Source organism: Gallinula chloropus, assembly GCF_964237585.1.
Source record: "Gallinula chloropus genome assembly, chromosome: 4".
Lineage (NCBI taxonomy): Eukaryota > Metazoa > Chordata > Aves > Gruiformes > Rallidae > Gallinula > Gallinula chloropus.
In genome coordinates, this window is record NC_140088.1 from 71,288,914 (window position 1) to 71,301,387 (window position 12,474).

Sequence of the window (12,474 nt, forward strand, 5' to 3'; positions counted from 1 at the left end):
CGCCGGTACCCGTACGGTACCGGATGGGCTGATATACAGGCACGGGCCGGGCCCTGCCGACGGGGATCGCGCCGCAGGCCGTCAGGTGCCCCTCAGCGGGGAGGCGGGCGGACCGACCGCGGGCGCCTCTGCCGGGGACGGGCGGCGCTGCCGTTCCCCGTGCAGCGCCTCCTCCGCCCGGCAGCGCGGCGGGCGGGCAGTGTGAGAGGGGCTCGCCGTCGTAGCGCAGCCGGCGTCGGTGGCAGCCGGCCCCCCTGCCCCGCAGTACGCCGTGCAGCGCGGCGGTGGGAAGCGGCTCCGCTACTGCTCCCCACTCCGGGCCGCCTGGGCGGCCAGCCCACTCGGCGGGAGAGCCCCGTCGGCCATGGAGCTCTCCTTGCGGCTGCTTCTGGCGTCCTGCCTCTCCCTGGGGGTGGCCGGAGAGTTTGACAGAAGGTAGGCGCCGGCTCCCGCGAGGCTCCCGGGGGGCGGTGGTCAGGGGCCGGCCCGGTAGAGAACTTTGTGGTGCGCCGGGCAGGTCGGAGCCCTCCCGAAGAGAGCGGAGGGAGCCCGAGCTCTTCCCGGGCGGGCCGGGGAGGTTCGGAGCCTGCGGCTCCAACGCTCCGGGGGGCTCCTGACTGCCACTACACTGACGGGGCGTGAAATGGCGGCGGGGAGCGGGGGTGGGGGGGTGGTGGTGTTTGGGCTGCCTCCCGGTGAGACGGCGGCGCCCGAAGCCCTCGACAGTACTCGTCCCCAGCCGGGAAGCAGTGCCTGCGGGCACGGACAGCTGGCTGAGGGGCCAGGCGGACCGAGCGCCCCGGCCCCGTCGGCGGCCGCAGGTGGAGGCGCGGCGTGGGCGGGACCCCGTGCAACCCGGTGTCGCTCCCGGGGTTCCCCGGGACGGACGCGCTCGGCCCCGTACCCCCGCCCCTGGCTCCCGCATTGCTCGGCAACCTAAACACGGGCTGAGGTATCTATCAGCAGTTGGCTGCTCTGGCAGGGTTGCTCCCCGCAAGGGTTGGAAACAAAGCGCTTCGCGTGCCGTAAAAGTAAAATTAGCTTATTGACGCCTCGAGGCACTTGAGGCAGAACGCGGGGAAGATTGCCGCTCAAGTTTTAACATGACGCGAGGTGAAAATGACTGGCGAGCGTGAGCCTCACGGGCCGCGTCAGGTGTAGAGGCGGCTGCGGGGCGCCTCGGGGGGCGCTCCCTGGGCGCTGCAGGGAGCCCGCTGCCCGCTCCGAGGGTTTCGTCGCAGGGCTTGTCCAGATGCAGCGTTCGCGGTATTTCCCCTTGAGGTTAAAAAACGTTAACGATTGCTCTCGGTGCTTTGAAGTCGCTTGAGACCGTGGTATCTTTTCCTTGGAAGACTACAGCTCTCCTTCCGTATGTAATTTCTGTTTAACGGTACAGCACGCTTTGGCGTTGCTTCGGGGGTTGGTTTGGGGTTTCCCCCCCCCTTTAGTGTTCAGTGAGAAAATTTGGGCACGTGTTGTGGAATAAACCAGTGCTGAAGCTTTATGATGGAGGTGTATTCTGCATTATAAGTTCTGTATTTCAGACTTCTGAAACGATTCAATACCATCCTGGGAGTGGCAGCAGCGAGCATATTGCAAAGTATATATAATTTCAGCTGTTACAAAGTTAAAGTTACTTTTGTTACCTTTTCTTCTGCTTGCCTATTAGTCATTTACATTTTCTGACCTAATAATGATAAAAATATAGACTCAGCTAAACGCAGTTACGTTTTTCACCAACAACAGAAAAGGGTGTATATATCCATGCAGGAGAAGATTTAAAAACATTATTATTATTATTATTATTATTATTATTATTATTATTATTATTATTATTATTATTATTATTATTATTATTAATCTAGAATAACTTTAGCCGCTTTTAAAATGTTTCACTAGATTTTTTGGAACTGTCTTGTTCAGGTGGCCCAGACAAATAGTCTCCTCTGCAGGACTGTGTCGGTTTGGAAGTAGGATTGACTGCTGCTGGGGCTGGGCGCGATTGTCCTGGGGACAGTGCCAACGTGAGTATCATCGCTGCTGGGGCTTCTAGTCACTCGTAGAAAAGGCTTGTACACACCTAGTCACGTCTTTCCCATCTTCACACATGTTCTTACGGTGCAGGGCTTAGGCTTTTGCACATGTGAGTCTGACTTACTTAGAAGGATGTTGTCATGTTAAAATTCTGTCTGCTATTAATGTTACTAAAAACGATCACAGTCAAGTAATGTCAACTTCAGTTAGGGCAATGAGAATTTTCATGCTGTGGTCTAATAGCCTGACATAACACTATACTGTGTCATGTTACAAGCACTGCAGGGCAAGAATATTTGCGTCCAAGAAGGAAACCCAAATTATTGACATTTCACTTAGTTCATGGAAACATTCCAATTAGTATGAAGTTCAAACTTTCTTTTGGTAACCCTAAACTAAGGGAATAAATGTGCCTGACAGCATCCTTTTATTGAGTCATATGCGTAAAGAAACATCTCTGAGATTCTCGCATCTCTCTAGTATCTTTGATACAATTGCAGGATAACCAAGTAGATAAGTCATCTTCATTAACTGCATCTTCAGAAGGTATTCTGTGGTGGCAGCTAGCACTGTGTAGATGTTAAAACTGTTAGGAGTGTCATAGAGACCTCAGCTTGTTAAAATTACAGCCTTTGATACTGGAAGCACTCGCTCATGTGTTTAATAGTGTATACATGAGCAAAAAATATCCCCTAAGCTTTTTTTGCAGGACTGGACGTATAAATACTGGTTTCATTTTGTTTTTTGATTTTTTTTCAAATGCAGATGCAAATGCCTGCAAACCAGATAATTTTCTGCAAAGTCATTTTTAAAAGTAACTGTTAAGTTGTTTAGTCTGCAGGGCAATAACTGTAGTTGGCAAGTATTAGGCAACAGATAGAATTAACATTGACAATACAACTGTAGATTCTCAGCAAAGGTTTTGTTCAAATCTGTAAACAGCAAGACTGGGTGCTTCTTCCCCAAGTGTGTTAAAACCCCACAATGTTTAATAGGTATAGAAGATGAATGGTAAAAAAAATATGTAAAGTACTTCTGAAAAACAACATCTCTGATACTGTTTTTTGATGCAAAGTTCTTGGAGTGATCTCTCTCAGGCAATAGATCAATTCATGCCGATTTTTAGGGCTGTAACTGGTAACAAGTAGTGCATATTTATAGAGAAGGAAGGAGAATGTCAAGTATGTTGATTGAGGCTACTCCAGAGATGATAGAATCTATGTCTATCTTTCACATGGAGAATCTACGTTCATCTTTCGGTTTTCTCTGAAAATCAATGAACATTTAAATGTTTGAAGCTACAAAGATTTAACCGGCAAGTATCAATAATTTCCACTGTTAAAACCCCCAGCAAAACAAAACCAAGCACAAACTCAAACCCAAAACGCTGAAAGAGTTTTGCTGTGGCCCCTTATTTAGGCAAATTGTGTCCTTTGCTGTGACAATAAATTGCAGCTCATGTTTAGGTGGAAGTCAGTTTCTCACGATTCCCAAGTCTGATTTGGGGTTGAATTTTCAAGATCTGGAAGACAGAAATAGGATAAAGTGGTATTATCAAGAGATTTATAACTAAAAGTTGAAAATGAAACCAAAGCAATAATACTCAGAAAGTATTTTTTTTTATTCTGAATTTTGTCAGTAAGGTAGTGCTTACTTTTCCAGATACAACAAATGCTCTTCTTTAAGGCTAAAATTAGGTGAGCTTTCACCTCCTTCCACTGCATTTTAGTCTGTTATTCACAGATTTGTTCTTAATGGACACTTGCATGCACTGCAGAGATGGATTTTATGTGGTTGTCTCTAGTAGTTGGGACCAGATTTTCAAAAGAATACAATTAGGTGTCTAAACACACTTCTCCCCCATTTTTTTTTCCCACACACTGGGTGCTGATAACTTTTGACCTGTTGGTTCAGAAGAGTCTCGGACACTTAGATGAAGACCTTAAAAACTTTGCAGCTCCTTCTAGTTTTCAAATGGGAGCCACGCTCTTAGTAAAATAAAGCAAGAAAATCTGCCCCACTTGTGGGTGGTGAAAATTCCAGTCATATCACAGAGTGGGAGATTACAGTAAATGAAAGTGAATCTTTCTGTGTTTGCAGCCAAATAGAAAATCTATAGTCAGCTCTCTACCTTGGGAATGTGGTGTTTGGTGTGAAGGATTAACCTGGCACAGAAGGCGGCATTCCTGGCCTCAGAGGAAAACTTGAGTGTTTTACTATGCAAGGGGGTATCACTGAAAAAAATTCCAAAAAAGCCGAATACACAGTTATTTCTCCTACTTTCTCTGTGGAGGAAGGCAAACCTCTCAGACCTGTCCCTGAAATGGATGGCATAAATACATGTCAGACTTTCTCTACTAGATGTGTGTTTTCTTTGCTGTTCCAGAATCAGCTGTATTTGCATGGTGAAAGCAAGGGTCAGGCTTAAAAATTAGGAGCGAGACCCAATTTATAAATGAGTCCTAAAAAGAAGCTGTAAATATTCAGGCAATAATGCTGAGCCCTTCATTAGTGAGCTTGAACTGCAGTTCTCAAATGAGTTTGAGCCATCCTGCAAGTGCTAGGGCACCTTTGGACTCTCACCTGCCTACTCATGCATACTTTCCTATGCAGGCACTGGTCAGCTCTGCATTTGCCTTCCTGACACAAACCTAAGGTGAGAGCCGTGCCGGAGCCAGGGTGCAGCAGGAATACAGGCTGCGATAGGTGCCATGGTTGTCCCAGGTTATGGAGACCTCTGAACCATGATGAGCTGTTGGATTGCTGATGTACCTGGATACATTTTCTTCTGTCCAGCTGAGCTGCTTCACCAAACACGTGTGGGCATGCCTTCTGCCCACCACTATTGAGAAAATAAACCCCAGTGGTAGTTTAGACCAGCTATGTGATTTAAAGTAATGGTTTAATTGTGATGGAGGTTTAAGCCTGTATGTGCCAGCTTTAACAGGGAAGGAGTGTGGCACAGCTGACAAGTTGTAACTTGCTATGCCTTGGTAACTCAGTGCTCCCAATCTTCCACCCATACATTTGCAAATGGAAACTTAACTGGGTTGGGTAAACTTGCTTTAGTGAAGTGTGGAGTAATTCCTTTTATGTCCTTTTGACTGACAAAGGAGTGCACACAGAACATAATTGTGCCTACTGCTGCTTAGTAACACAAGTTAGCATAACTCACTTGTCTTACTCTTACAAACATATAGGAAGAAGTTGAAAACAGGCTCCTCCTTTAATTTGCACTCTCCCTTTAAAACATCCTCTCTCTCCTGTTAATAAATTACATCAGTCAAGACTTGTGCCCATAAGCAAGTGCACGTAGATCTGATCTGTATGTAAACTTGCTTCCAAAGCCTGTCAGCTGTAACATGTCAGCTAGCAGAAATATTCTCTACAGTGACATGAAATTGCTTTCCCAAATGCTCTAATTCCAGCAAATGCACTTAGAAGGTCCCCCCACCAGCTGAAAGAGTCAAAGCTTTGATAAAAGTTGGATTTTATTTTGTTTCTTTCCTCCTCACAGGTTGTGAACACCGAAGTGAGATTCATGTTTAGGCAGCTAGATACATTCTGCAGTTGATAAAAGTATGGCCCTATTTTCAAAGGGGCTGAACAGAACCAAATTCACTGGTATTTCTAAATCCCTGCAAATCGAATATCCATCCACACTTACTTAGTGGCCTAATCTAGAGTTAGAATGATGGATGTATTTCATCACTAAGATAACGAAGTAGCCTTTATGCTATTCTGATCTGGTATGTAAAGCAGGTTTATTGGTTAAACCTGGTGTGTAGAAAGGCTAATTTGGAAGCAGCAGAAATGTTGCTTAAGCAACAATTCTTACGTCATGTGAGGTAACCTCATAATTAATAGAGCTGATCCCATGCTATTGCCCAGCCTGTCAGTGGGAGTAGTAGCTGGAAGAGGGAGTGGTCAAACAAAAGCCTACTTCTGTTCAAAATGGTACATTGATAAAGTACCCAGTGGGATAGATGTGTGTAAAAATAGGGGTGTTGGCTTGCTTTTTTATGAGTTATTGTTGTGCACACAGCAAAATTGTAACCCACAGCAAAAGTAAGGGTTACAAGAGTTCTTCTGGATTTCTTCTTTCAGAGTAGGGAGTTTGGAATTCCTGTGACAGAGCCTGTTTTTGGTGAGAGCAGATGCGGATGGTACGTTCTTAATGCATAACTCCTTTTGTGCTGTAAGCCATCTGTACCTGTGGTAAAGGGTGTACTGCCCTAACCCACAACCCATTCAGTAGGTTTTAAAATACACAGTGAAAACCAAATCGGGGCACACATTGTTGCATGCATCTTGCACCAATACACTTTCCCTGCCTCCCAAAAAATAGCCTTAGAAATTGGAGTTGTTTCCCAAGGAAAGGATAATCTGGGCCTTGTCCAAATGTCTCTGCTGGGCCAGAGGTGGGCCAAGCAGCAGGAAAGTCCTTGGAGCCTCTGCTTACTGACCCTTGCTGATAACCTGGTGTGCAGAAATCATCTGTGAATAGATAATCACATACTGAACTCTGGAACCTGGTTAGCCTATCAGAAAACTAAATTATGGGATAAGCAGTGCACTCCATGCAGAAGCTTAGTGAGACATAGTGTGATGCTTTTTATTCCTCAATATGAAAGTTCTTCCCTTCAGTTTCCAACAGGCCATGCTAGGGGTTATTTGAAAAATAGTGGTTCTTTGTGGATGTTTTTGCCACTAATCCACCTTGGTTCTCTGAAAGTTATTCTTAGAACTAATAGTCTACCTGCCTTGCTTCTAGCTGGCTTAAAAATATCTCTGTAGTTCTTTCAAAAGCTGTACAAATGGTTTCCACATGCGTGTGCCTTTCATGGACAAAATACACCTGCTTTGTACTTGGCTGCATGTCTGTTAGTAATTGATTTGTGTGCTAGTTATATGTGGTCAAGGTACACTAAAGATGTAGGGTGCCTTTTGCTTGGAAATTTGAGCTGTAGTTTAATGGCCAAGCACTGTAGAAACAGATGCTACTTTAACATAGATTTAAAAGGTTCAGTAAGATTTTTTTTTTAAGAAAAGCAATTAAAAAATACTTCAGTTCTCATTCTGGATTACAGTTTGGACAACTCCTTTGCTAGAGGTGATGTCAAAAGTGGTTCCTTTTGTATGTGTGCAGAATAGAAGGCTGGGTCTGCAGCTTCTATAAACATGCAGATTTACTGTCACATCCTCTGTTGGCAACAGTCTGTGTGGCTGTTGGAGTCAGTAGAGGTACTTTGAGCTTTTATCCAGTGGGCAGAAATCTTGACCAACAAAAGATGGTTAAGAGAAATAAAATCCCACTGAATGTGGATTGTCTGATGTAGTAGTAGTGAAGTAGTGATGTCTGATTACTCTGCTCATTTCAATGTTGAATTCTTCTTAAATGATAACTAAGTCTATAAAGTCTGTCATGAGAAGGGGTTGTGAAGATGAGTGTGCTCTTTCAGAGTGTCCATCTGTTGTAACTCCTTCTGGTTATTTGGTTATACATAGAAAGCAAAATCAGAATAGGTCAGCACAGTAATTTCCTACCACCTTTACGCTAAACCCATGGCAGTTACCTTTAACAGCCTAGGAACAGAGACAGCTGTACAGTACAATAGCCCATTAGTGAAAGTACAAATCAAGCCATCAGTTTACACATTGTCTTAGCATTGTACTGTTAAAAAATGTTAATTGAAGGATGTCAGGTTAGCAATTAGATTTAATGAAACCACAATATTTCAGGAGATTCTTAGGAGGGCATGCCAGAGAGAGGGAGGATCTTGTACAAGTTGTTAGAGCAGAGGCAGGCATAACCAAATGCTTTGCTGGAAACCGTGCATGCTGCTGCCTTCTTACAACAGTTGTGAAGAAACTTAAGCTATCTGTGCTGCTGCTGCTGTCCTCATGAACTTAAAGACTCTGTATCTGTGCTGTGCAACCTGTCTACAGAGATGCAAGGTGGTGGGAGGGTGGGAAGGGGTGGTTGTGCTCTCACTGATGCCTAGAAGGAGATTTTTGTGTAACTGATGGTAATGTTGCTGGGAGTTTACCCATATAAATCATCTCATACATCAGTGGGAGAAGAGGCCATGAGCTGCCTAGGACTTCTGTTTCTAGCACATAACAATGCTTTCAGCGGAGATGGTGATTCTGTATAGTCCAAGATGCACAAAAATTAAAACCATAATCATGTCAATAATGACCCATGAAAATACTGGCCTCTGGGAGACCGACCCAGTAGCAGAAACTTCCTTAAACTCAATAAAAATTTTGCAAGAATAGTCTGTATTAACACATTGTGTTGGCAATGTGTAATTAATAGTGATATGCAGCATGTCTGCTGCTTATAAAATGACCAATATTTTTGTGCATCCTGAGGTACTTTTCAAAGAAAAGACATTTTATACAGAATCACAATACTGCTTCAATACTGTCATGCAAGAAAATGAGGTTTTGCTATTTTTATTCAGTTCTGGTGATGTGTTGGGGTTTTTTCCAGTTTAGAAGCTTTATGCTTTTAAAGCAGTAATAACTTTGCTACATTAAAGATACAGTATCCTTTTCTACTTCCTCACTGCATCCCTCCTGCACTTCATAGGTAGAATGATTGTTTTGCAGTCCATTTTTTTCCCAAAGAAAGCTCAACAGTAATGTTATTTAACCATTTACAACTCTAGTGTGTTTTTATTTGGAGCTTCTCGCGGAGCCCAGCACAGCTTGGTGAGCCTCCTTCCACTGTGACAAGCACTAAGGGGCTTTCTGGTTAAACTCATTTAAACCAATATAAGTTGCAATCATAGCAAACCCATAAGTGTCAGTCCCATGCTACTTAAAATAGAAAGAGCTGCTGTTGCAGTTAAGTCCCAGTCTTTTATAATAAGGCTAAGTAGTCTAACAAGCTGTGCTGCTAACATTAATTTTATGGGCAAATAAATCGATTTAAAATAAGCCCAAAACATAAGTCTGTGATTCTGTCTTTAAATTTTGTAGCATATCTGGTTTCATATGGTAGTAAGAGCTGAAAAGGTCTCTAAGCATTAGTTTTAATTTAGATGACATTTAAAATTTAAACGTTATAAAAATGACCAGTAGATTTATTGGCCAGCATGTTTATTGGTTGCAGATGTTCAGATACCTTAAAAAAGGATGTAATTTTAATTGCTCTCAAATTAGCATCCAGATGGCAACCTTTAATATTTGCTGTGTGGAGAAGCAGCATTAAAATATATACCCATATGTAAACAAAAGGATACTGTCTCTTTAAGAAAAGCATTTATGTTCTGTTATGGAAACATTGAATCTAAACTGTGAAACAGGAGAATTTTTAAGACTGTATACCATATAAAACAGGACAAAGCATAGCTCCTTAATTGATTGAATAAGAATAGCATCACGTCATTATGTTTAATTACTCTTGTTTGTATCATGAAATACTGCTGTAAGGTATTTCCATTTTGAAATGCACCAGGTTTTTTTTTTTGTTTCAGAAAAGCTCAGAATGTTGAATGTGTGTAAGTCTCCAGGAATGTAACAAGTTGATAAAAAACCCCAGCCAAGTCCATCCTCCTTACAGGAAAAAAAAAAAAAAAAAAGCTGGAATTTCTTTTTTTGGATATTTGTTTTGCAGCTTTCTACGTCTTAAGGCAGAGAATAGCCAGCCTCAGGTGCCAGCCCAAAGGTTAGCTGAACATATTTCTTGAAATAATTTTGGCAAGGTCATGACTTGGAGTTATGGCTTCTAAGTCATAAGTTTACATGAAAACTATAATACATGACAAAAAGATGTAGATGTTATCTTTTTTTCCTTTTTACCTTTTTCAAACATTTGATTTGGGGAAGGTGAGGGAGGGGGGAAGGAAAGGAACGGGGCTGGTTTATCCCAGTTACCTCCCTGATTAAATACTTATTTTCTAAACTGTTGCACTTTAACCCTTTCACTCTTTTTCTTTATTTTATCCTTGAGTCCCAGGCAATATTTTTTTGCTTTCTCCCAATTGTTTATTCTCCCAGCATCATATTTACAAGCTGTCAGACTTCGGAGGCCTGATTTTGCTTTCACAGTATTGAATCACGTGCAGTGGGAGGTTAGTGTGGGATGACTGAAGCTCTTATTGCCCTGTTCTCTTGCTTTGCACCCCCCCTACAAGTTGTCATTCCCACAACAGGGAAACTTGACAGCCCCTGGCTTACAGCAGCATACCACCTGGCATGTTAGGAGCAAAATTGAAATCGGCACTAGTTCCACATTGGTACCCAGGGCCATAGTCTGCTGCAGCTTAGGAATTGCTGTGTCTTGTTTACTTAGCCTGGGGCAGGAGTCACAGTCTTTATAAAGGGGAGCAAGGCAGTCAGCTGTTGGTTCATCTGTCACCCAGCGCCAGCTTTGTTACTGTGATACAGAAGTTACTCTGCTGAAGCCAGTGGGTGTTACGTTCTAATAAAGTAATAATAGGGCCCAGTTTGTTCTCTGCTAGCACACAGAGACGTGCTCCTGCTAGCCTGCTTTTACCTGCTAGAATTCAGTACACGCATGGAAAGATTCAGGTAACAGACAGGGGTTTGAGATGATAAAGCACTCTCCTTTAAGTAGTTGCCACAGGCCACTTGAAATGCACATGTGAAAAAATTGACAGAGCATTGAAATATTTCTCACTTTTAAAATTTTGCACTGCATTAAATCAACTTTTCACTCATTTTTAAAGAGTATTTAAGTGCATAAACAATAATTAGCTTCCACTGATTTACTTAAATCCTATTGATTTCAGTGTTACCCTTCCTTAAGTTATGCATGCTTTTAAGTGCTTTTCTGAACAGCAAGGCATTCATGAGCCAGGCTCTGGATTTGTGTATGCAGTTTAGAAAGACATTTGGCAGCAGTAGGCAAGTAAAGAATTCACTGCAATGAATACCCCACACTGGTTGCAGTTTGTCATGTTAATGTGCTGTTACCAGAATCGTATGTGCAGACTGAGTAACTGATGTACCCAGGCAAATATAGGAGTTGTGCATGAAGAATTAGGAGTCACTTGCTTAATGGAACTGTATGTTTTAGATGGAGGCTTAAGCATGTGTTTTGACAAAATTTGTTATCATGAATGTTATGAGTAAGTGCAAGTAATTTGTGAAAAAACATTCAGGCTTTAGATACTACCATTTTATCTGATGACCTTATCAGTCTCTAGTTAAAGAAGTTGGTCAAGGACATTTATTATCTTTTAAAAAGTAGAATAAAGAATGTTTTTTATATGGAATTCTCTGAAAATTAATACCCATTTGCCCTAGTCAGGCTTATTAAGCTCTGCAGAAATAGATGTTGTGACTGTTAACTCACTTGGGAAGCAAAGTTATATTTTCTGTAAAGTGAGTTATGGGTATGACGTGTTTTTACCACCTACTGGTAACTGTGCTAGGTTAAGGCTTATGCGTTTATATGTAGTTGAACAAAAAATAAATACGTAACTCTGAAAGAGCTGCAATGAATTATTTTATAAATCAGTTCATACCTTTGGGATCTTAGATCAAAATGACTGTGAATAAGGCAGATTTATTTCCCTGACTGTGTTTATGTAATTACACAATTTGCAAAGAATTGCAAAAAGTAAATAGAAATAGACAGAAGTGAGCCAAAGCTCTGAGGAAAAGAAGTATAAAACATGACATTGTGGTCTGTTAGCACCACAGGAAAAAGAGCCAATTTCAGGTGGAGGAGGAGGTGCAGAGGAAAACTTGCTTCACCAACATGCAAGTCATCTTATGAAATTGGCACTGGGGCAACTTAAGTATCAACCTTAAGATATCTGTCTGCATTCAGTATTCTAGTAAATAGATCCTCTTGTAGAATACAATATACTGAGCTGGAAGGGACCCATAAGGATCATGTGAAGCTGAACAGTATGTAATCATCTCTGGGTTGATGCACAAATTGATTTTTGTGTTTGGACAAACAATTTTGAGGAATTGCAATTTAGAGTTGGAATGAGTAAGAGGCTATGTGTTACTTGGGAAGAGAGGACAGAAGCAAGGCTATTTGGGCAGATGGTTGGCATAGTTTGTTTCAAATGTGGGTTTTGTTATTCATCTTTTCACACTTCAGAGAGGTGAAAATAGAAGTGCAAGGACAGAGTGAACATCTGCAGTCTGGCATTTTGAGACAGATTTGAATGGAGTGATGCAGAAAGAGCAATTAAAGACTCTGAGGGCAACTTCTCTATCAATGAAACCCTCTTGTGGGTGTCACACAAGAAAGAGGATGCAAGGAATAAGAAATAACTATTAAGTAACAGAAATTAAGAGGCAAAGCAGAGAAAAAGAATGTAAGAATTGTGCACAGAATTATACTCAAAACTGTTTTGATGAGAGATGTAGCTAGGGAGTGTTGAAAAACCAAAGAAGAGTTAAATTGACATTTTCCACTAAGAAAGCTCAAGGATTTCCATCGTT

General features: G+C 42.2%; 1 protein-coding gene across 1 annotated transcript in view; it reads left to right on the top strand.

The window, feature by feature from the left end:
• Positions 1-364: 364 nt before the first annotated feature.
• NPNT (nephronectin) overlaps positions 365-12,474 on the top strand; it is a gene marked incomplete at its 5' end in the record, with an annotated part of 45,779 nt that continues 33,669 nt past the window's right edge. The window contains 3 exons of the mRNA XM_084262811.1: positions 365-435; positions 1,924-2,024; positions 9,662-9,712. Of these exons, the coding sequence (XP_084118937.1) occupies positions 365-435; positions 1,924-2,024; positions 9,662-9,712 (223 nt within the window). The remainder of the gene's footprint in view (positions 436-1,923; positions 2,025-9,661; positions 9,713-12,474) is intronic.